General features: G+C 46.2%; 1 protein-coding gene across 1 annotated transcript in view; it reads left to right on the top strand.

The window, feature by feature from the left end:
- Positions 1-26,155, top strand: part of celsr3 (cadherin, EGF LAG seven-pass G-type receptor 3) — a 171,926-nt gene that overhangs the window by 19,594 nt on the left and 126,177 nt on the right. The window contains 2 exon segments of the mRNA XM_056299484.1: positions 16,002-16,351; positions 23,844-24,132. Of these exon segments, the coding sequence (XP_056155459.1) occupies positions 16,002-16,351; positions 23,844-24,132 (639 nt within the window).

The raw sequence follows: 26,155 nt of genomic DNA, 5'->3' as shown, positions 1-26,155 counted from the left end.
AGGGGAGAAATGGTTGAATGGAGTAATATGTGAAGTTCTGGGTCCAGTAACTTAGTGTTGAAGTGAAAGGAAATTGTGTGAAAAGACATGTAAATCAAATGCTGAGTACCAAGGGAAATCAAACTCGGTTGACACAGGGAGAAGACTCTCCTTGTGTAGAAACATGTTAGGACTATGATGAGTGGAGTACAGACAATGAGTTGGAACAACAGTTTGTGCCACATACTGTGGAGGAAAAATCAAGAGCACCACCACTGCAGGTTGTTGAACTGAATACTCGTCCAGTGAGAAAAAGACGTCCTCCTCAAAGACTGAATTTGTGACTGAGATGCAGACGCCTGATTGTAAAAAAAAAAAAAACCAAAAACAAACAAACATGGAAGTATGAATTTACATGGGAGGAGCTGTGGTCTCAACACAGGATGGATTGACAATCTTGATTGGTTCATGTTGTCCAAGCTGTTCATGATTGGTGACCTCATCATGGAAGGGCAGTTATTGATTATGTTAGTTGCATAAAAGAGGGAGCTTGGGGTGTGGCTCAGGGGGTTCAGAGGCTATGGCTGGTGTTAATGGTGGTTAATGTTAAATAAAATGACAACCTTTTATTTGGTGAGAAAATGTAACTTCCTCTTTACTTAACATTTTCTGAACACATTTATGGTGTAAATATACACCAGATCCCTGTGTTGTCAGGCAATGCTATGCTACCCGGATTCCCCCCAAAGCATCTATTTAAAGAGAGGACGGACAGGCTGATGTTCAAATGAAATGTTCACATCCAACGAGGTTTGTCATACAGCTGGCCTATGAAGCTGTGATAGATGGGTCAAATTAGGCAACAAATAAATGAACAGATAAAATTACTACTACTACTACTACCACAACAACAACAACCTATACTATGGCTACTATTACTACTTCTAAAATCCCTACTATGGCTACTGCTACTACTATTACTACAACTGCAACCTCTACCATCTCTACTATTGCTACTATTAATACTATTAAAACTTCTACTATCTCTACTATTACTACTATTACAACCTCTACTATTGCTATTTTTACTGCTATTACTACTATTAATACTGCTACAACCTCTACTATCTCTACTATTAATACTACTATCTCTACTATTACGATTATTACGACTACTACAACCTCTACTATTGCTACTATTACTATTAAGTCAAATCAAGTCAATTTTATTTCTATAGCCCAATATCACAAATACCAGATTTTTCTCAGGGGGCTTTACTGCAACACCACAATCTCTACTGTTACTACTATTATTAATACTGCAACCTCTACTGTTGCCATTTTTACTACTATTACTACTATTGATACTACCACAACCCCCACTATCTCTACTTTTACTGCTATTAATACTCGTACAATATCCACTATTACGACTATTGGTATTATTACTACTACTACAACCTGTGCTATTGCTAAAATTACTACCATAACTGCTACTACATTACTAGAAATACTGTTGCAATTACTAGTACCACTACTGCTACTACTATTCATATTAATGATAATAACAATCATCTTCACCATCATAACACCATAATAATAAATAAATGGAATAACATAAAAAGAAGAGACTTGGATAAATAAAAAAATCAAATAAAGTGAATAGCAAATCTTCCTTGACCCTCTTAAGACAGTTTGCTGTGCAGCATGACTGGCATGTCACATTTCTGATCGCGGAGGTTTTAGCGGGCTGCTCCGTTTCTCCATCTTAACAGCTGCCACGCTCTGGCACGTGGCAGCTTTCTTGGTTGAACTGTGTCTTTAATTGGGAAGCTTGACATTCATCTTTCACATTCTTCTTCTGTTTACCAGCCTGAAATTGCTCTGGTTTGAAAATTTCTAATGCGTCGAGGGCAGAGGTCAGAATGGATTGAGTGATGGAGGGAGGGTGTGGAGAGAGAGCAAAGCGGGGAATGTTGATGGGACAAAAAAAAAATATCAAAGCGGTGATTGGAAGATTGTTTTTGGCAGTGAGGCTTTTAAGGGAATTCAAAACACAAGACCGCAAGAAGCATTCCTCACCGTTCAATAAAATGAAGGTATTTTTACCTGTGAAAATAGAGCCGTATCTCTCCTGCGAGACATTTTCTGAGAAATTTAGTGGTCTGACCAATCAAAGTCCTTTAGGTCTGTATTTATCCAAAGGAGGATATCTCAAACCTCAAATATGAATGGGGTCAATGGCCAACTACCATTTAGATAGAAGCCAGGTATCCCCTTTAGACGTCAGTAAAGCCCCGTGCTGAACTTTCAAGATCTTTTTTTTATTTTTTATTTTGGAATTTCCCCCCCTTTTCTCCCCAATTGTATCCGACCAATTACCCCACTCTTCCGAGCCATCCCGGTCGCTGCTCCACCAGCAGACTACCACATGCCTGCTCCGATACATGTGGAGTCGCCAGCCGCTTTTATTCACCTGACAGTGAGGAGTTTCACCAGGGGGACATAGAGCGTGGGAGGATCAAGCTTCCCCCCAGTTCCCCCTCCCCTTCAAAGAGGCGCCCCCGACTGACCAGAGGAGGCGCTAGTGCAGCGACCAGGACACATACCCACATTCGGCTTCCCACCCGCAGACACGGCCAATTGTGTCTGTAGGAACTCCCGACCAAACTGGAGGTAACATGAGGATTTGAACCGGCAATCCCTGTGTTGGTAGGCAAGGGAATAGACCACTACGCTACCCAGACACCCCCAAGGTCGTTTTTTTAATCTGTTCTGCACCGGCCAATAATAGTTGGATGTGCGTTTTTATATATGTAAGAATTTTGCCATGCAAGTATTGTTTTATAATCGCCATCTTTCTTTACATTCATATTGCTATGCACAGTGCCCACTTCGGGTCCACTCATTGTGATCCTGTGTTTCTGCATTAGAAATATTTGTTTTTCAAATCCCATTAGTCATCTCATGACCCCATGAAATCACTTTGTGGCTCCCCAAGGGGTCCTGACCGCCCGGGTTGGGAAGCAGCATCGGGGTGCATGTGTGTTAAGATGACTGGAGCATGGACCGCCTCTCTCGACCTGGACGGCTGTGGGTCATTGCAGCAGTATTGCAGCAACCCTCACTCAGGGTGGCTGTTTGGAAAACTCAAAATTTGGTGATTTTCTTTTCTTTTTTTTAATTGACAAACGACGCAAACAATGATACAAACATGAACCTGCTACATTTTGCTCCCAAACACCAAATTATTTCAGACAAAAGTAAGTATTTCATTTACTGAGCAGGCTCGGTGAAAGCCCCTCTAAACAGAAACCTTGGTTTTCACTTTTTAGATCAGACTGGTGTGCTCCAGGGCGGCACAGTGGTGCATTGGTTAGCACGGTTGACTCACAGCAACAATGTCTTGGGTTCCAGCCCCAGGGTAGTCCAACCTTGGGGTTCGTCCCGGGTCATCCTCTGTGTGGAGTTTGCATGTTCTCCCTGTGTCTGTGTGGGTTTCCTCCGGGTGCTCCGGTTTCCTCCCACAGTCCAAAGACGTGTAGGTCAGGTGAATCTGCTGTACTAAATTGTCCCTAGGTGTGAGTGTGTCGGCCCTGTGATGGCCTGGCGGCCTGTCCAGGGTGTCTCCCCGCCTGATGCCCAGTGACTGCCAGGATAGGCTCCAGCATCCCCACGACCCCAATTTGGATAAGCGGCTTGGATAATGGATGGATGGAGTTGGTGTGCTCCATGTGTTTCCCTCCCAGTACAAGCTGATGGGTAGGACAGATGAAAACGTCATCTACAGATATAATTAAAATGTAGAGTTATTGTTCAAGCTATAATGAAACTACTTATATATTTTTTTTCATCTTAAAATAAAAAAAATAAAATATGTCCATATCTTCACTTGCACGGTTGTCCGTTTTGAAGACCACTTTGGTTATCATCGTATTAATGGAGGATGGATGCCAAAATGGGGTCTGATGGCTCCCGCTGTAAACATCTGCTGACTGATGTCGTGTCTGCATGTTGCAGAGGTCAGCATGCAGATTTATGCTACACAGTGGATTTGTGTTTTGAGGACAATACATTAATGTCTGCATGAACATGATGTGGGCTAAGTATGAGTGGTTTCACAACCAAGGTCAACAATTATAGGCTTTGTTTGTGTGTGTGTGTGTGTGTGTGTGAGTGTGTGTGTGTGTGTGTGTGATTGTGCAAGTTAAGTGAATGTTTAATGTGTAGGATTAATGCCTCTGTTGTAAAGAACGTGGTTTACCAACAAGGCCAGTAGGTTGTTGCTGTGTGTGTGTGAACACTGACAATAATGGGGACATAGACCTCAAGTTCAGCTTTAGACCATAGTGAGACTGGTTAGCTTTACCCGACTGATGATGTTTTGTTGCAGTAGTAATCCTGCTCAGTACGAGAGGAACCGCAGGTTCAGACATTTGGTGTGTGTGCTTGGCTGAGGAGCCGATGGTGCGAGGCTACCATCTGTGGGATCATGACTGAACGCCTGTAAGTCAGAATCCCACCCTAGACGTGACGATACTATGGTGCTAAGGCCTTCAGTTGGACTGTGATAGCTGGCTTCAGTTGGTAAGCATGGCCATTTGTGATGGGGCTTAGGTGCGGCTGGACGGTGGTCGCCCCGCTCTCGACTCGCAACGCATGTTTGTGGAGAACCGGGTGCTAAATCACCTGCAGACAAACTGATTGTATTAGAATACAATGACATTCTTGTGCGCTTGCTCTCTCTGCCTTAACACAAAGGACACACCATCCCAAAACAACAACACTACAGACCTACATAGACTATGTACACAGTGAATTCATACATTATATACACAATATACAGTATATGATAACACAACAATGTAAGGTGTGGGGGTGTGGCGGTCTATTCTGTTGCCTACTCGCATGAGGATCGCCGGTTCGAATGCCTGTGTTACCTCCAGCTTGGTCAAGCGTCCCTACAAACACAATTAGCTGTGTTGGTGGGTGGGAAGCTGGATGTGGGTATGTGTTCTGGTCGCTGCACTAGCACCTCCTCTGGTTGGTCGGGGCGCCTGTTCAGGGGGGAGGGGGAACTGGGGGGAATAGCGTGATCCTCCCACGCTACGTCCCCATGGTGAAACTCCTCTGTCAGTTGAAAAGAAGCGGCTGGCGACTCCACATGTATCAGAGGAGGCATGCAGCCCTCCCCAGATCAGCAGAGGGGGTGGAGCAGTGACCGGGATGGCTTGGAAGAGTGGGGTAATTGGCCAAGTATAATTGAGGAGAAGGGGGGGGGGTTAAAAAAAACCCCAATGTAAGGTGCATATGGGTGCATCAGCTGTTCAGCAACCTGACTGCCTGTGGAAAGAAACTATTAGTGAGATGGGTGGTGTGTGATTTGACCTTCCGGTAACGTTTTTTAGATGGAAGGAGTGAGAACAGAACATGAGCGGGGTGGTTGGTGTTCTTAATGATGTTTTTGGCTTTCCTTTTGCAGAGAGTGGTGTGAATATTATGAAGTTGTGGTTGTTCCATACCAGTGATTTTTGCTGCCATCTCGACAGTCCTTTGAAGCAGTCTGCAGTCCTGAGCAGTCAGGCTGCCAAACCACACTGTGATGCAGCCTGTCAACACACTCTCCATGGTACCGCCATAAAAGTTCATAAGAGTTTTGGTGCTCATACCAAACCTCCTGAGACACCTCAGAAAATACAGTCTCTGCTGTGCCTTCTGCAGGAGGCCATTGGTGTTGAGAGACCATGTGATGTGTAAACTGAGAAATCTAAAACTCTCCACAGTTTCAACAGACGACCCATTGATGGAAATAGGAATGGGATTTCCTCTGATCTTTCTAAAGTCAACATTGATTTCTTTTGTCTTATTGACGTTTAGAGAGCGGTTGTTATCATGGCACCATATGGTTAAATCTTCCACTTCCCTCCTATAGGCCCTCTCATCACTGCCACTTCAGGCGTAGAAATGCTTCAAACATTTCTACAGAGCACACAAATCAGCCATCTTTGCTGTGTGTGTGTGCACACGTGTATTTTGTAATAGAAAAAAATGATAATACACATGGTACACAAAATTGCAGTGCGTTCTCTTTTTTATCTTGCTCTCGCTCTCTCTTGCTCTCTCTCGCTCTCTCTCTTGCTCTCTATCTTCCTGTCTCATGCTCTCTCTCTCTCTTTTGCTCTTCTGCTTTCTCGCTGTCTCTCGCTGTCTCTCACTCTCTCTCTCTCTTTTGCCCTCTCACTCTTTTGCTCTCTTGCTCTTTCACTCTCGCTCTCTCTCTCTTCCTCTCTCTTTTGCTCTCTCTCTCGCTCTCTCTCTTTCTCTATGTGTGTGTGTGTGTGTGTGTGTGTTTACTCATATCTGAAGCACAGTTCCCCCATCTCTGGGTGTTTCTCTTGTCATTTTGAGGTGTGTGTGTGTGTATCAGACCATCCACACAGTGTTCACCAGTTATTTTCGTTGTCTGTGTACATCTTAAAAGGACAGCGGTCCTTGTGTTTCCATACGTCTTTGCCCAGACTGGAGGGCCAAGCAACAGGGTTGAAAAACAAAACATGATAATTCTTCGCATGTTCGCAGGATGCTTTGGCATAGCTCAAGTTTTGGTGGTTGTTTTGGAGGCCGTGCACACACAGAATGGACGAAAAAGTAACGGCAAACTGAGAGATGTGACGGCAAACCATGAAATGGGATTTAAAGTCATGCAACCGGGAGTACATGGTGCGCAGACCAAGGGATGAAAGCACCGAAACATCGAGTAAAGTTTAACGCATTTCACGGACACAGCGCACTGCTATTGTTGCTTTTAAATCCGATTTTCTAGCTGTTTTTTTCTGTGTGTGCAGTATAACATATGACTTCATAGATATGCCCTTTGGTTTTGTTTTTTGAATTCAAAGCGTGATATGCTGCAAAGATTTACATTTTTAGTGTGGCCTTCCTCTGGGAGGAGACGCATTTAGCTGTAAAGGAAAATTACAAAAAAGTTCTTAATTTGATTAAAATGAAAATGTCATACCATCATGGCCTTCAAAACGCATTTCAGAATGGCGTGGCTGGCATTTGCAGAGATTGCATTTCCTTTTTCGAGTCATACAACGCTTACGCTTTGGTGCGTCCAAGGTTTTCTCTCAAAAGAGACGATTGCATAAGAACCGCGGCTTTGGAATACTTGAACTCATTGTGTGGGAAGGGAAAAAAACCCCCGACTAAAAGTGTCTTCTTTTTATTATGTACAGTCTGTGTTCATGAACTGTAATGTGTTGTTTTGTAGTGTCCCTGAGCCAAATACACACACACACACACACACACACACACACATTTGTGAATCGCAGTGAATAAGTGTCACACAAAAAGATCTAAAAAGTACATTAGAGGGGCGTCCAGGTGACGTGGCAGTCTATTCCGTTGCCTACCAACACGGAGATCGCCGGTTTGAATCCCTGTGTTACCTCCGGCTTGGTTGGGCATTCCTACAGACACAATTGGCCATGTCTGCAGGTGGGAAGTCGGATGTGGGTATGTGTCCTGGTTGTTGCACTAGTGCCTCCTCTGGTTGGTCGGGGCGCCTGTTCAGGTGGGAGGGGGAACTGGAAGGGGGAGGGAATAGCGTGATCCTCCCACACGCTACGTCCCCCTGGTGAAACTCCTCACTGTCATGTGAAAAGAAGCGGCTGGCAACTCCACATGTATCGGAGGAGGCATGTGGTAGTCTGCAGCCCTCCCTGGATCGGCAGAGGGGGTGGAGCAGCGACCAGGATGGCGAGTGGGGTAATTGGCTAGGTACAATTGGGGGGTACATTAGAGGAGTTCTGGGCCCGTTCACCCTGTTGTGTATGCGGAGGTTTCTTTACCGGACTCATTGGCCATACCAATCAACCTTATTGTGTGTATCAGCCCCGTGATGGACCATCGACCTGCCCAGTTTGGTTCCCCTCCTTTACCCTGTTGCCTGCTGGGATATTCTCTTGCTCGCTGTGCCCCTGAAATTGGAAAAAGCCGGCCTAGAGATGAATAAATGGATGTCAACATGGAATGTAAAGCAGAAATCAGCTATTTGTAAAACGCAAATCTTTCGATTTCCGAGTGCCACTAATCTTCCTGAGGTTTTTAGTGAATGCGAGGAGGCCTGTGTTTTCTGCGGTGTTCGTCCCTTTAAAAAGGTGGACTTCCACTGCACACGCCACCTGGGCCGCATTTCCACATCCTTCATTCTGCTGTTCGGTGACTTGCATGACAATTCCTCCCCAAAGGAGGATGCCGGGGCTCTGTTGTTATACCTCATCCCTGCCTGCATTGCAGCTTTTAAAACAGTTTCAGGGCCTGCCCCCCCCCCCCCCCAGTTCATCTGTGAGCCACTATAGCAAGTGGCGCTTGGCAGGTTATTTCCATCTGGGTTTTCAGAAAGTGTTGCTGGGAGCTCTGACATTCTAGAAGGCTTTGAGAGTTCTATTAGTCAGGCTACCTGCCACGGAGAGATAGGACCGAACTTCTCCAACTCTATGAAAACGCCAGGGACCACGCTCGCAAAGCGTCTTAGAGCATCCGCTGATCAGACCCCCGTCTCTCTCGCTCTCTCTCTCTCTCTCTCTCTCTCTCTCTCTCTCTCTCTCTCTCTCTCTCTCTCTCTCTCTCTCTCCCCCTCTCTCTCTTAGTGGGGATGGGTGTTGATGCGGTCGGGGGACACGGGGCCTGGTGATTCCAGATCAGCGTGTTTATTCTTAGGCGGCTTTATGCACCACCATCCCCACCGGCTTCCCTCCCCTCTTTGAAGTGCGGACACACGAAGGGGAAGAGATTGGCTGGAAGCCCAAAGGAGCTGTGAAAGCTTGTAGAAGCACCTCGGAGTTGTTATTTACGCAATGCTTTGTTTTCCCATGTTTCTAAATATGCCAAAAATAACCTTCCATTTGCAGCGGGTTTTTTGGCTTAGAGGTTATGAATGTTTTATTGTTTCCATGCATACTGAAGCGGGGCAGCATGGAGAGAGGCCGATGCATTAATTATGACTTCCTGACTTATTGGGAAAGTTATGAACCAGATCATCTCGACTCTCCTCTGACCCCTCATGATAGCGCTGAGAGCTACTCCGTGGTACTTGTGGGCATATCTGAGTCGAAGTAAGTTAGAGGTATCTGGTAGCCCGGACATCCGATTTTCATGCTGGGCATGAGGAGGTTTTTTTTTTTAAGTTTATTTCTGAATTTTTTCTCCCAAATTAGTGGCCAATTGATCCCTATTCTAGATCAAACACCCACCTTCGTACTGTATGTGTTCGCCAACTGCATCTCTCCGACCAGCAGTGTTGAAGGAACTGCCTCACCATCTCTGTGACAAGGTGAACCAAGCTGTTCATTGACTCTGGCCATAGTCGGATCTGGCGAGACCGAGGCGTGAAGCCCAGTCCCCAGTGGGCAACTACATCAACACAAAGCCAATGCTTAGACCGCTGCACCACGGCAGAGGACGTGAGGAGTTTTTATTTCAAAGTGAGATATTCGCTCCGTTGCCTACCAACACGGGGATCGCCTGTTCGAATCCCAGTGTTACCTCTGGCTTGGTCGGGCATCCCTACAGACACAATTGGCCGTCTGTGGGTGGGAAGCCAGATGTGGGTACGTGTCCTGGTCACTGCACTAGTGCCTCATCTGGTCGGTTGGGGCACTTGTTAAGGGGTGAGGGGGAACTGAGGGGAATAGCGTGATCCTCCCATGTGCTACGTCCCCCTGGCGAAACTCCTCACTGTCAGGTGAAAAGAAGTGGCTGGTGACTCCACATGTATTGAAGGAGACATGGTAGTCTGCAGCCCTCCTCGGATTGGCAGAGCGGCCTGAGCAGCGACCAGGACGGCTCAGAAAGCGAGGTGATTGACCAGGTACAATTGGGGAGAAAAGGGGGGGGGGGTTGAACACTGATTCTTACAAAATAATCGATAGCACAAAATTCAAACAAACTGTAGTGGCAAGGCTCGTCAAGTCCAGTGGTTTTGTCTGTCACTTGTTTTATTTACCGAGTATGTTTGCAGCGAACAGAAAACTGACTAACATGAACATTTGCAATTTTGGTGAACACTGAACTGAGCACTTGGCTATAAATAACCGTTATTATGAATGCAGTGGGTATGTAATACAGTATACATTATCCAAACACAGTGGGGACTGTAATTGAGAAGTTGAAGCAAAACTAGCAATGAATATCAAAGGTTGAATCTGGATACAATGTTTCTCTCAATAAACGTTGTATCCAGAAGAACTGATTCAAGTGTCTTTGATTTTCTTACCTGGATTATTAAGCACAAAAAATAACAATGAATAGTTTTTTAAAGGAAGGTGGAGGTTGGTGCTGGATGGCAGCAGTTGAGAGTGAATGTCCTTCAAGTCAAGGCAAAACAAGCTGGTTTGTATTGGCCAAAATCACAAGGTAGTTCTGAAGGGCTTTACAACCAGCATAATACACGACATCCCCTGTCCTTAGACCCTCGGCTCGAATGAGGAACACCTGCACAAGTAAAGCCTGTCCATCAGCCCATCCTTTGATATCCACTAGGACTGCTGCAGAAGAGAGGTGTGTGTGTGTGTGTTTGTGGTGTGTCTGTGTGTGTGTGTGTGTGTGTGTGTGTGTGTGTGTGTGTGTGTGTGTGTGTGAGTGGCTGAATGCTCTAGTTTTCCTCTAGTTTGACAGGAACATGTGCTAGTTCAGTCCTTATCACACCTTTATCTTTCCTAGGGTCTGCTTTCCCTTCTAACTCGAACTTGGGTTCGAACCCTGGGGTTGTCCAACCTTGGCAGCCATCCCAGGTCATCCTCTGTGTGGCGTTTCCATGTTCTCCCTGTGTTTGCGGTGGGTTTTCTCCGGTTTCCCCCACTATCAAAAAGACATGCATGTTAGGGTTAATACTCCTGTCCGTGCCCCTGGCCGAGTATTAACAAATAGCAAGACGAACTGGAGTTGACCCCTGGGGGCTGCACGGCTGCCCACTGCTCTTAGCTACACAGCTAGGATGGGTTAAATGCAGAGAGAGAATTTTCCCATAGGGATTAATAAAGTAGTAACATTTTTTTTCATATAGTAAATGACATACTATGGATGAAGTGGGTCATACGGCACTTTGTGTGTGTGTTGGACACCAAGTCATTTCACACTTTTTCACCACACAACTAAACTCATCGGTGGGCCAAGGAGTCGTGCTTTGTCTGCATGTCCAGTGTGCACCCAGCAGCCTCCACCACTGCTTTCTGGGCTGATTTGTAATCGTAATGCGGAGAGTTACAGAAATGTGGACGGAGGCAAACATTGAGTGTTTTCCTTCAAAGCTGTTCTGGTTGAGTGGTCAGCAGGCGGTGTGGTGGCATATTGTAGCTGAGTGAAGAGCGTAGAGAACGCACTTTGTTGACAACTTGAAAGCATGCATTTCACGCCCAAGCACCCCTGGCCAGTCACCGCAGGAAGTTTTCTAAAGCACAACTCCCCAATCCAGCCTTAGAAATGGACCTCTCCGATGCTGTCTGACTCCATACGAAATTCAGGATTTTGTTTGAAGCGTGAAACATGCCCAACAGTTGGCAAGATCGCTGACGTACCAGGAAAAAAAAAAAAAAAAAAACAACAAAAAAGAAAAAAATTCAAATTATTTCCATAGACTATAATGTCTGCTCATAGCTGTAGACAAATTAGACTGGGTTAAAACTTAATGTACCAACAAGTTGCCCTGCTAGAAAGTAATAATTGCCTCGTCTTTTACACCGCAGGCTAATTTAACGTGAGTTTTGCATTTTCAGCGGAAGTGTAATTTGTGCGTCAGCACATCTACCGCTGTGGGCTTTATGGCCGACCTCGGGGAAACAGTTGGATTAGTTGACGGCCTAGTTCAGCAGTAAGTGGACAGACTCGCTCCGGTCCTGATGGCTGGAATAAGCTTTTAACTTGACTTGTGTTGCTCTCCTCCAAGCCCCCAAATGGCTAAGTTTATGTCGGGGTGAGTGGAGATGCCTGTGCTGAAGCAGGTTGGCCGAAGTAGCTGGACTCCAGTCATGACAGGCCGAACCAAGAGACAGGACATTATGTTGTGGTGTGTGGGCGTGGGCATGTGTCTGTGTGTGTGTACAAAGATGTGTTTTTACTTGATTTTATACATGTACAAATGAGCATGTCTGTAAGAGTGAGTGTGTGTGTGTGTGTGTGTGTGTGTGTGTGTGTGTGTGTGATACAGGTCGGTAGCAGTAGCATGTCTGGCATGGGGCCAGACTAAGGGTCCTAGTCTTGGAGATTAACGGGATGCTTTTCAGGGCCTTAACAAAGATCACTGCCTAATTTCAATAACAATAGGTCTTCGCCACAATTAGAGATGCATATTTGCATGTAATTTTAGACAGCGAATATTAAAACGGGCTTTTTGCTTGTCAAGTGGATGTGACACCTCACTGAACCCCCCGAAGTCATCTAATCAGTTATTAAAAGGTCATCCGATAGATATTATTATGTTTAACTCCCGTCATAATAGTCTAAAAGCATGATAATATCCCGATACCATAATATCATGCATGAACAGACGCTATTCACAATTTAAAAGAAAAAGTGGTATAATATAGCTTTTGTCTGTCTATCTATTTATCTATTTTTATGTCGTATGGTTTTGCTGGATAATGTCATGAACACATCCTCTAATGATTTTCTTTTGGAGTTCCTCTTTTCATACAGCCATTCCCTCCTCCGGCTATCAATTTATTACAACATACCAGGCTGTGTGTGTGTGTGTGTGTGTGTGTGTGTGTGTGAGCGAGAGAGAGAGGGAGAGAGAGGGAGTGAGGTCAGAATGAGGCTCTTCATAATCCACTAATCAAACCAGCTGCCACCCACACCCATCCCCCATTCCTCCACCCCTTTCTCTCTCTTTTCTTTCTCGCTCTTACTTTCACCATGTCCTGTTCTCCTTCTCTCTCACGCTCTCTTTTAGTTTGTTTCCACATGAACGTATGTTTTTAAATTCACACCATGTCTTCAGCATGTCCCTAAACCAAAACTGGATGACAATAAAATAGACCCTAACAGGGGCGTTCCGGTGGCGTGGCGGTCTATTCTGTTGCCTACCACCACGGAGATCTCCGGTTCGAATCCCCATGTTACCTCCGGCTTGGTCGGGCGTCCCTACAGACACAATTGGCCGTGTCTGCGGGTGGGAAGCCGGATGTGGGGATGTGTCGTGGTCACTGCACTAGTGCCTCTTCTGTTTGGTCAGGGTGCCTGTTCAGTGGGGAGGAGGAACTGGGGGGAATAGCATGATCCTCCCACGTGCTACGTCCCCCTGGTGAAACTCCTCACTGTCATGTGAAAAGCAACAGCTGGCGACTCCACATGTATCGGAGGAGGCATGTGGTAGTCTGCAGCCCTCCCTGGATCAGCAGAGGGAGTGGAGCAGCGACCGGGACGGCTCGGAAGAGTGGGGTAATTGGTCAAGTACAATTGGGGAGAAAAAAGGGGGTAAAAAAATAGACACAACTTGATTTTAGCAGTTTGATCTCTCTGTGTCTCTCTCACGTTCTCTCTCTTTTGTCTTGTCTTCTCTTTTCTCCTCCATCCCTTCAGGTCTGTGGACATCCTCACTCTCGTTCTGATTGTGCACCTCCTGTCTCACTTCTCCCCCTTTGTTCTCCTTCTCTTCCCCTCTGTAATTTCCTTCGGCTTTTAACAACCCTCCTCTCCTCTCCTTCACCCTCCATCGCTTCTCAGCCTTGTGTCAACAAGGACCCCTGCCTGTGCTTTTCTTGACCTCCTCTCCCCCACCTCACGTTTTTTTGTTTCTTTCTTGTCCTTTGCTTCTCCCCTGCTTCCCTCAACCCACCATGCTTTCTCTTTTTGCATCGAGACTGCCCCTCTCTTTCTTTTTCTCACACATGCAGAAACACACACACTCATTATTTCCCCCTCCTTCATCACTCTCTTTATCTTTTTCTCTCTGTGTCTTTCTCTCCATCGAGCTGCCCGTTGTGCTAACCTTTTGTCCTGCTGAAGCTTAACAACGGCACAATAATGCTGCAGAAAATGGCCTCCTCGGTCTGCCGTGGTCCTGTTCATCTGTAGTCCTGTTCGGCCCCGCGTGGCGTGGCACCGGACGTGTTTTGAAATGTGTGTTGTGTGTGTGTGTGTGTGTCTGTGTGTCCACTACTGGTGTTGGTTTCTGAGGCAGTCATTGGTTTGAACTCATTTTGTTGTGAGAAAAAGGTGAGACGTTTGAAACTGATGTGTAGCGGGAGTGTGCAGATCCCATTTTCTGTGTGAGAGCACTTGTTTAGATTGCCCTCTCTCTCCCTCTCTCTGGCTCTCTCCCTCTCTCTCGCTCTCTCTCTGACACATGCGCACACACACACACACACACACACACACACACACTCGTGCTCGCTTCCTCTTTTTGCAGAGACCTTTATTCCTCACTTTCTGTTGTATCTCCTTTTGTGTCTGTGTGATGTGTAATCTTTTCAGACCATTTGGTTTTCCCCTCTCTAATGTGTGTGTGTGTGTGTGTGTGTGTGTGTGTGTGTGTGTGTGTGTGTGTGTGTGTGTGTGTGTGTGTGTGTGTGTGTGTGTGTGTGTCCACTACTGGTGTTGGTTTCTGAGGCAGTCATTGGTTTGAACTCATTTTGTTGTGAGAAAAAGGTGAGACGTTTGAAACTGATGTGTAGCGGGAGTGTGCAGATCCCATTTTCTGTGTGAGAGCACTTGTTTAGATTGCCCTCTCTCTCCCTCTCTCTGGCTCTCTCCCTCTCTCTCGCTCTCTCTCTGACACATGCGCACACACACACACACACACACACACACACACTCGTGCTCGCTTCCTCTTTTTGCAGAGACCTTTATTCCTCACTTTCTGTTGTATCTCCTTTTGTGTCTGTGTGATGTGTAATCTTTTCAGACCATTTGGTTTTCCCCTCTCTAATGTGTGTGTGTGTGTGTGTGTGTGTGTGTGTGTGTGCGCGCGCACGCGCACAGCAAGTGATAAAGCAGCGATAGTGTGGTACACCAAAGACATGGGTCCACATTATGTATCTATGACATTGTCAACTCGCATTTTCTCCTCTGCCCCTCTCTCTCTCCTTATCCTCCTCACCTGCTTTCCTCTATCTCCCCCTCTGTATCTCCCCCTTCTCCTCTTTTGTCTCTCTCCCACCTTCCCTTCCACCTCTCTGCCCCCTCCATCTATCACACTCTCCTTACTTCTGTACGTGCTCTCGTCAAACTAAGCCCTCTCTCTGTCCTCCTCTTCCTCTCTGCGCCTCTTCATCTTCCCCTCATCTCCTGTTAATTAATCTGCTGTTCTTTTGCCTCTACAGCTGGTTATCCACCTTTCTGTGCTTCTGTCTTACCTGCTTTCTCTTTTGTCTGTCCTTCATATCTCTACCAGTCTTTGCCTTTCATTTTGTTTCTCTGTCCCTATGGCTGGCGTGTCCTCTGCTCTCCTTCCCTTTACATTGTCCCTTTTCTCTATCTATCTATCTATCTATCTATCTATCTATCTATCTATCTATCTATCTATCTATCTATCTGTCTGTCTGTCTGTCTGTCTGTCTGTCTGTCTGTCTGTCTGTCTGTCTGTCTGTCTGTCTGTCTGTCTGTCTGTCTGTCTGTCTGTCTGTCTGTCTGTCTGTCTGTCTGTCTGTCTGTCTGTCTGTCTGTCTGTCTGTCTGTCTGTCTGTCTGTCTGTCTGTCTGTCTGTCTGTCTGTCTGTCTGTCTGTCTGTCTGTCTGTCTGTGTCTCTCTCTCTCTCTCTCTCTCTCTCTCTCTCTCTCTCTCTCTCTCTCTCTCTCTCTCTCTCTCTCTCTCTCTCTCTATCTGTCTGTCTGTCTGTCTGTTTGTTGGTCTGTGTATCTGGAAAGTATTTTTCTGTGTGTGTGTGCTTGTATTTTCATTTGTGGGTGCGTAAGCACGTGTTTGTGTGTATTTGTCCTTTCATTTATCTGTCTATCTGTCTATATATCTATTTTTCTGTCTGTCCGTCTGGCTGACACATCTCCTCACTCTTTTCTTCTCAGATGGCGTCCACAGCGTCTCGGCTCAGTGTGTCCTTCGTGTCCTCATCATCACCGAAGACATGCTGGGCAGCAGCATCACCGTGCGCCTGCAGAACATGTCCCAGGAGAACTTCCTGTCCCCGCTCCTGGGCCACTTCCTGGAGGGTGTGTCTGCCGTGCTGTCGGTGCCTGTCGAGGACGTTTTCGTCTTTAACATCCAGCCGGATCTGGAGGCGGCGCCAGGAGGGATGGAGATCCTTAATGTCAGCTTCTCAGCGGCCCTACCAGGGGGACACCTCTTCCCTTCCGAGGCCCTGGAGGAACAGCTGTACTTGAACAGGCCCAGGTTAACCTCACTGGCACAGATGGAGGTTGGTAAAATACAAACACACAAACACGTGCCTGTACACATACACACACACACACACACACACATACACACCTTTCTCTGTAAAGCCATAGGGGTTTATGCAACAATACACACATTTGATCACTATAAACACACAGAATGAATTGGCACACATGAATTCACACACACCTGGTTACAATGTGCTTCAGCCACATACATGGCTCTACTCCCAGAACATCATGACACATGCATTTAAAGAGAGAGATTACACAACACAGACACACACTAACATCTGTGCAGCTGCATGCAGACATATATACATGCGTTTGTGTTTCAGGTGTTTTATTCCTAATCTCATTGCAATGAATGAAGTCCAGCTTAACCATACAGACGCCACACAAAATGAAGCCTTCCCATGCGGTGTGTTATGATCCCACTCCTCTGAAAAGAAAGTGCAATCCGTGTCACATTCATGGAAAAAGACGAAACTGGGTCGGATTTGAGGTGCAGTGTGAACAGAACCTAACACAAACGACTGTCGGGACGGGGGAATCAGAATAGAGGATAACCAGTGGAAAGAGATAAGAAGAGGAGAAGAAAGTGGAGAGAGGGGCGGAGGAGCAGGCAGGTAAGATAGAAGCACAGAAAGGCTGATCACCAGCTGTAGAAGGAAAAAAAACCCAGAGGGTTAACTAACAGGAGATGAGGGGAAGACGAAAAGGCACTGAGAGGAAGAGGAGGACAGAGAGACGGTTAGTTTGAAGAGAGCACGTACAGAAGTAAGATATGATAGATGGAGAGGGCAGAGAGGTGAAAGGGAAGGTGGGAGAACGACAAAAGAGGAGAAGGGGGAGATACAGAGGGGGAGATAGAGGAAAGCAGGGGAGGAGGATAAGGAGAGCGAGAGGGGCAGAGGAGAAAATGCGAGTTGACAACAATATCATAGATACATAATGTGGACCCATGTCTTTGGTGTGCACCACTATCTCTGCTTTATCACCTGCTGTGTGCACACACACACACACACACACACAAACACACACCAACATCTGTGCAGCTACATACAGACATACTATATGCATGCAGAGGTGAACATTTTGTCTCACAATCGTATATAGTCATGTTCAGATGTACTCAAGCAAATAAATGCATGAGGATGTAAAAATTACAAACAGGCATAGGTGTATACACACATGTAAACACATGCACGCACACAAGCACATCCACCGGTGCACATCGCATCTGTATCTTTACCGTCGCTCTGTCGAAGCGGTCATAATCTTGTTTGTATGAACGTGTTTTGCTTCAGTGACCATGGTATAAATTAAAATAGCTCTGTAGCTGCCACTTTCTCCCCAGAAGGTTCTTTTATTTAATGACACTTTAATTATTAAATGCTCCCTCTCTCCCCTCAGCTGGTTTTTCAAGTGTGAGAATCCATGTCACACGGGTCTCTGTCATTGATGCCCCCATATTAAGTAGGCACTTTGGAGGGGCTTGATCATAATATATGTTTTCCACATAAGACATGAAAATAGAGCATAGGTCCCTGAACTCCAATAAGCAGCCGGCGGGCCAAACCTGGCCTGAGAGAGCCAAATGTCTTACCCGCGCCAACCCATTGGCACTAATGCAGCTGTCATAACATATGAAATAAAGTACGCAACATGTGACATAAAGTTCGTGCTGCTCTTCTTTATTTTGCCCTCACCCCACAGTGTACACTTGACCTATACTGTAGAGCGTGGAGACATAAGACATCCACCGCGCTCTACGGTCCTTGACTAGACAGAGCCACTCACCAGCTAAGTCACAGGTAATCAATAACTGTCCTAAACCAAGAACATGGCCTGAGCGAAAAAGCGCAAAGTTGACCAGGAAAACCGTCAGTTCGAATCTGACTGGACTGATCAGTTTTGTTTTATTTTATCGGATCACGCCAATGTCAAACTGACATGCTTGATATGCATGCAGACCGTAGTGTCTGCACAGCAGATAATCTCAAGCAGCACTTCAACACTATGCATGCTGCCAGTTTTAATGCCCACTACCCTACAAAATCAGATCACTGCAAACAAAAAATAACAAATATGATAACATCATACAAGTACTCCATTTCTACTATCGGTAAATCAACATCAGCACATGAGAGTGCAACAGCTGCATCATTGCATGTTTCATGGAGCCTTGCTGAAGCTGAGAAGCCATTCGCTGGTGCTGAGTTGATTAAAACATGTGCAACTGATATGGTAGGTGAAGTTTTAAATCGTGATGAGAAAATCAAGAAAACAGCTGTGGAGCTGTTAAAGCCGGTGCCATTGTCGACTAACATGGCAACAAGAAGAGGAGAACCTTTTAGCGGAGGAGTGTTTTTCCAATCTACTCACCGATTTGAGTAGAAGCCATATCACTAGCCATAGACTCGTCCTGTGACTGAGCCGATATGGAACAGCTATCTGTGTTCACAAGATTTTTTTGATGGGAAGACCTTTCGGGAAGCGCTGCTTTGTTTGCTTCCTCTGCTGGGGCGCACAACAGGGGAAATCATCTTTAATGAATTAACACAGTTCTTTCAGAAGAATGGCTTGGATGTGAGCAAAATCGTGTACGTTGTCACCGATGGGGCTCCGTCAATGGTGACCAACTCAAAGGCTTGGTAAGCAGGCTTGCCACTGTTAACCCAGTGCTCTTAGCATTTCATTGCATTATTCACAAATCAGTGTTGTGCACTAAACTGTGTGGGGAAATGAAAGAGGCGATGGATACTGTGGCGAGACTGGTAAATTTCGTTAGTGAGAGTTCTAGTCTGCAACATCGCCTTTTCAGAGCATTGCTGGAGGAAATGTCAGCAGAACACAAGGATCTTTTGCTGCATAATGATGTTTGCTGGCTGAGCAAAGGCCATGTGTTGGAGAAGGTGTGTGACCTGCGCAATGAGCTTGAGAGTAGAATAAGCAGTTTGGATAATGGATGGATAGATGGATCATATCTCATCATCTACTATGACTACAAATTTCAGCTGCTCCCATTAGGGGTCGCCACAGCGGATCATCCGTTTCCATTTCTTGAGTCATCATGAGATGAGACATCATATCCCATCTAAGTCACCTTAATCTGCAATTACAAGGCAAGAACCACACTGTTTCAGACATGTACAAGGCGGTTGAAGCTTTCTGGCCAAAGCTGAACCTTTAGAAGAGAGACATTCATGGGAAAAAGTTGCACTTTCCACGTCTATGGGAGCATTGCGAGAAGAACGAAATGCAGGAGGATCCAGCAATGAAGGATTTCCTGGTGAGCCTGGCAGAAAACTTCAAGGAATGATTTGAAAGCTCCTCTAAACTCTCAGGTGACGTCCTCCTCTCCCTGAAACATCCGTTGTCCATTTCGGCTGATGGTGAGTGGACTGCAGAGGCCAAAAGGCTGGTGCCTTCCATAGATGAGGCAACTCTTCAGATGGAAGTCTTGGAGATGGGAAGATCTGATTTGCTCAAAGCACAACACAAGGACGTTGGGGTGAGTGAGTTTTGGATGAACATGGTTCCCCAAGCTCCATTGAGAAACATGAGAGCTATTGCAATGCTCCGACTCACAATTTCCCCCTCCAGGAAAGAAACAGACTCTCCAATGCACATCATAGCCAGTGCCTGAGGCTTGCCACTACAGTATACAGCCCTGACATCAGAAGGATTGCCTCATCCTGTCACTCTCACTTCTCTCACTGATTGGTGAATGAACATCCATTTATTTTTGTGTTTGTCCATAATTAAATGGTTGGTTTTAGACTAATTGTGTTTTAAGAATGCAGTTTTTTTTTCTTGTGTGACCCTCAACCCAGGCTTTGAGAATCTCAGGCCTAAATTATTACTACTACCACCACCGCCACTACTACTACTACTACTATTAATAATCTACTACTACTACTTTCGGCTGCTCCCGTTAGGGGTCGCCACAGCGGATCATCCGTTTCCATTTCTTCCTGTCTTCTGCGTCTTCCTCTGTCACACCAGCCACCTGCATGTCTTCCCTCACCACATCCATAAACCTCCTCTTTGGCCTTCCTCTTCTCCTCTTCCCTGGCAGCTCCATATTCAGCATCCTTCTCCCAATATACTCAGCATCTCTCCTCCACACATGTCCAAGCCATCTCAATCTTACCTCTCTTGCTTTGTCTCCAAACCGTCCAACCTGAGCGGTCCCTCTAATATAATCGTTCCTAATCCTGTCCTTCTTCGTTACTCCCAGTGAAAATCTTAGCATCTTCAACTCTGCCACCTCCAGCTCCGCCTCCTGTCTTTTCGTCAGTGCCACTGTCTCCAAACCATATAACATAGCTGGTCTCACAACCATCTTGTAAACTTTCCCTTTAACTCTTGCTGATACCCTTCTGTCACAAATCACTCCTGACACACTTCTCCACCCACTCCAACCTGCCTGCACTCTCTTTTTCACCTCTCTACTGCACTCCCCGTTACTTTGGACAGTTGACCCCAAGTATTTAAACTCAAATGCCTTTGTCACCTCCACTGCTTGCATCCTGACCATTCCACTGTCCTCTCTCTCATTCACGCATAGGTATTCCGTCTTGCTCCTACTGACTTTCATTCCTCTTCTCTCCAGTGCATACCTCCACCTCTCCAGTCCCTCCTCAACCTGCACCCTACTCTCGCTACAGATCACAATGTCATCCGCGAACATCATCGTCCATGGAGACTCCTGCCTGATCTTGTCCGTCAACCTGTCCATCACCATTGCAAACAAGAAAGGGCTAAGAGCTGATCCTTGATGTAATCCCACCTCCACCTTGAACCCATCTGTCATTCCAACCGCACACCTCACCATTGTCACACTTCCCTCATACGTATCCTGCACCACTCCTACATACTTCTCTGCAACTCCTGACTTCCTCATACAATACCAAACCTCCTCTCTCGGCACTCTGTCATAAGCTTTCTCTAAATCTACAAAGATACAATGCAACTCTTTCTGGCCTTCTCTATACTTCTCAATCAACATTCTCAAAGCAAACATCGCATCTGTGGTGCTCTTTCGTGGCATGAAACCATACTGCTGCTCGCTGATCGTCACCTCTCCTCTTAACCTAGCTTCTATTACTCTTTCCCAAATCTTCATGCTGTGGCTGATCAACTTTATACCTCTGTAGTTGTTACAGTTCTGCACATCGCCCTTGTTCTTGAAAATCGGTACCAGTATGCTTCTTCTCCACTCCTCAGGCATCCTCTCACTTTCCAGGATTGTGTTAAACAATCTAGTTAAAAACTCCACTGCCATCTCTCCTAAACATCTCCATGCCTCCACAGGTATGTCATCAGGACCAACTGCCTTTCCATTCTTCATCATCTTCATAGCTGCCCTCACTTCCTCCTTGCTAATCCGCTGAACTTCCTGATTCACTATCCCTACATCATCCAACCTTCTCTCTCTCTCATTTTCTTCATTCATCAGCCCCTCAAAGTATTCCTTCCACCTTCTTAGCACACTCTCCTCGCTTGTCAGCACATTTCCATCTCTATCCTTGATCACCCTAACTTGCTGCACATCCTTTGCAGCTTGGTCCCTCTGTCTAGCCAATCGGTACAAGTCCTTTTCTCCTTCCTTAGTGTCTAATCTGTCATACAACTCACCATACGCCTTTTCCTTTGCCTTTGCCACCTCTCTCTTTGCTTTACGCTGCATCTCCTTGTACTCCTGTCTACTTTCTTCATCTCTCTGACTATCCCACTTCTTCTTTGCCAACCTTTTCCTCTGTATAATTTGCTGTACTTCCTCATTCCACCACCAAGTCTCCTTGTCTTCCTTCCTCTGTCCTGATGACACACCAAGTACCTTCCTAGCTGTCTCCCTCACTATTTCTGCAGTGGTTTTCCAGCCATCTTGCAACCCTTCACTACCACCCAGTGCCTGTCTTAACTCCTGCCTGAACTCCACACAACAGTCTTCCTTCTTCAACTTCCACCATTTGATCTTCGGCTGTGTCTTCACTCGCTTCCTCTTCTTGGTCTCCATAGTCATCCTACAGACCACCATCCGATGCTGCCTAGCTACGCTCTCCCCTGTCACCACCTTGCAGTCTCCAATCCCTTTTAGATGGTGCCTTCTACATAAGATATAGTCCACCTGTGTGCACTTTCCTCCACTCTTGTACGTCACCCTGTGTTCCTCCCTCTTCTTGAAATATGTATTCACCACAGCCATTTCCATCCTTTTCGCAAAATCGACCACCATCTGTCCTTCCACATTTCTCTTCTTGACTCCATACCTTCCCATCACCTCCTCATCACCTCTGTTCCCTTCACCAACATGTCCATTGAAGTCCGCTCCAATCACCACTCTCTCCTCCTTGGGTACCCTCTCCACCATGTCGTCCAACTCATTCCAGAATTCTTCTTTTTCATCCATCTCACACCCAACTTGCGGGGCATATGCGCTGATAACATTCAGCAATAAACCTTCAATTTCCAGCTTCATACTCATCACTCTGTCTGACACTCTCTTCACCTCCAGCACACTCTTGACATACGCTTCCTTCAGAATTACCCCTACCCCATTACTCCTCCCATTCACACCATGGTAGAAGAGTTTGAACCCACCTCCGATACTCCTGGCCTTACTCCCCTTCCACCTGGTCTCTTGCACACACAGTATGCCTACCTTTCTTCTTTCCATCATGTCAGCCAGCTCTCTCCCTTTACCAGTCATAGTGCCAACATTCAAAGTTCCAACTCTCACCTCCACATGCCTACCCTTCCTCCTCTCTAGCTGCCTCTGGACATGCTTTCCCCCTCTCCTTCTCCTTCGCCCAACAGTAGCATAGTTTCCACCGACACCCTGCTGGTTAACAGTACCGGTGGCGGTCGTTGGTAACCCGGGCCTCGACCGATCTGGTATGTAAGTCTTATTTATGATCCGCATATTTGATTTGGCAAAGATTTTACGCCGGATGCCCTTCCTGACGCAACCCTCCCCATTTGTCCGGGCTTGGGACCGGCACTAAGGATGTACTGGCTTGTGCATCCTCAGTGGCTGGGTTTACTACTATTAATAATAATGATAATAATATTAATTTTAATAGCATCAACAACATCTGCACATAAAACAACTTTTACTGGCGCAATGGAAAAGAAACCCTGGACGTTTTGGCCATGTGATGCCTTTCATTTCTTGTTGACTTTCTCACCAGGGTTATCAGTTTTACCATGCAAGGCTAATGTCAGCATAATTACAGCTCTAAAGATGTAAAAAAAAAAAAGGGTTAGCTACCACTTTAAAGAGTAACATTTCAGTAACTACACATTGTCCTACATATGCTTCCTGTTGGGGAAGGTAGGACTCCCCTCTTTGTCCACATGACAAATGTCCCTCTTGATGGTTTGATAAATATGAGCCCATCGCCACCTTTAAATAGCCTGTTTCTAATGTCAGTGAAAAATTACCTGGTTAAAATAAAGTGTGATTAACAGCTCCCCTCCTCTCTCTCTTTTCTCCCCACTCAGGTCCTCCCGTTCGATGACAACGTGTGCCTCCGCGAGCCATGTCAGAACTACATGAAGTGTATCTCGGTGCTCCGCTTCAACAGCTCCGCCCCCTTCATCACTTCACCCTCCATCTTGTTCCGGCCCATCCACCCCATCGCAGGCCTGCGCTGCCGCTGCCCTGCGGGCTTCACGGGGGACTACTGCGAGACGGAGATCAACCTGTGTTACTCCAACCCGTGCCTCAATGGCGGCGTGTGTGCCCGGAGAGAGGGGGGCTACACCTGCATCTGTCGGGAGGACTACACGGGTGAGTGTGTCTTCTTCTTCTTTGGTAGTTGGTTGCGCTGGTTGCACCCTTGTGTAACTGTCACACACATTAAATAAACTTGGAGCCGTGTGTGTATATTTACATGTCTGTATCTGTGTGTGTGTGTTTGCCCGTGTTTGTGTGTCAGTCTGTGTGTGCATATTAGTGTGGATTTTTTTGTTTGTGTGCAGGTATAGCCCTTAACTTTGTGGTTTTCATCCTAAATTTAAACTGACTGTCTGCTTCTCTTTGTTCGTGTCCCACCCTGCCGTCTGTGTGATCCACAGTGTATTTAGTCTTTGATGCCTCTGACATGAGTCATGTTGTGCAGAACAGCATGAAAACAGCCGTTTTGCCTTTGTTTTCTTTGAGATCACCTCCTGGGAGAGGCTGGCGAGCTAGCAAAGGTAGAGCCTGTCTCAGTGAGTGGTGCAATCCAACAAGTGAACTGCTCCTTTGGTCTACCATTGCATGCCCCCCCCTTTCTGTTTTTTCCATCTTGCAAACAAACACTGTTGTATTCTCTTCTTTTTCTTTTCTCGTCTCACTCGTTTATGGTTCGCTATTTTTTTTCTGACACACTCTCCTGTTCATTCTTTCTCTGTTCCTCTTTTCTTGCTCGCTCTCTCTCTGTTTTTTCCATCTTGCAAACAAACACTTGTATTCCCTTCTTTTCTTTTGTCACTCATCTATTGTGCGCTGTTTTTTTCTGACACACTCTCTTCCTCTTTCCTTGCTCTCTCTCTCTTGCTCTCTCTCTCTTTCTGATTTTGCCATCTTTCAAACAAACTTGTATTCTCTTCTTTTCTTTTCTCTTCTCACTCATCTATGGTGTGCTATTTTTTTTCTGACACACTCTCTTCCTCTTTCCTTTCTCTCTCTTTCTCTCTCATCCTTGAGGGAGCTGAATCATTGCCAGAAGTGTGTGTGTGTGTGTGTGTGTGTGTGTGTGTGTGTTTGTTGGTGTTTGTTGGTGTTTTGGGGCGATATTTCATGTGCCCCTCTCATTATAGATCAAAATGTTGCTGGGGTGACACAGTGCCTTGCTTTTCAAACTCCCCCAGAGAGAGAGAGGTGTTGGGAGAGAGCGAGAACAGAAGTGTAGTTTGACACAAAGAGAGGCAGAGGAGGGAAAGAGGAACAGTTTAGAGGTGAGTAAGACAGAGAGAATGAGGGCAAGACAGCGATGGGTAGGTAGGGAGAGATGGCGAGAGAGAGACTGAAAAAAGAAGGATGGCCAGAGGTGATGGGAGAAAGAGAGTTGCAAAGATGAGAGAGATGGAAGGAGCCACATAGAGTGGGAGAGAGGAAGGGAGAGAGCAGACTGAGTTTGAGAGAAAGAGGTTAGGAGTGAGGGGAGAAGAGAAGGAGGGGGAGAGAAAGATGGAGGGAAATTTGAATACTAGACGATAGCAAATGACAGAGCAGGAGAGAGTTAGACATGGCCATAGAATAAAAGATAAAAAGGAGGAAGATGGAAAGTAATCAGGTTTATGAGAGAGAGAGAGAGAGAGAGAGAGAGAGAGAGAGAGAGAGGGAGGGAGAGTCCTTGTGAAAAGTTAGAGACAGAGGAATGGAGAATTAATGGGGAAGGAGAGGGAACATGAAACGTGAGAGAACAAGATGCGAGGAAAGAGTGAGGAGAGAAAGTGATGACAGAAATATGTGGGGGGAGAGACAGACAGACAGAGAGAGAGAGGGCGAGAGAGAACAAGAGAACGAGAGAGAGACACAGAGGTTTGTGGGGTATGGAGGGAGTGGTGTGTTGTTTTGGTCTGCGTGGGCATGTTGGTTGTTCGGGCATCTTGTCAACAACCCGGGGCAACAGGAAGACGATGGGAGAGGAATGAGAGATGGGGAGGAGGAGGGCAGAACTAATAAGCAAACAGCGATCGAACTGATTTTGCAACACAGAGAACTCTCCTGACATATCCACACTACCCCTTCTCCCTCTCTCCCCCTCTCGCTCTGTTTTTCACCCCTCCGCATATTTAAGTTGCCCCCCCCCAAGAACTGGGTTTGC

The sequence above is a fragment of the Lampris incognitus genome, chromosome 2, assembly GCF_029633865.1.
Source record: "Lampris incognitus isolate fLamInc1 chromosome 2, fLamInc1.hap2, whole genome shotgun sequence".
Lineage (NCBI taxonomy): Eukaryota > Metazoa > Chordata > Actinopteri > Lampriformes > Lampridae > Lampris > Lampris incognitus.
Note: the sequence above shows the minus strand (reverse complement) of the source record. Positions and strands in the feature narration are given on the sequence as shown.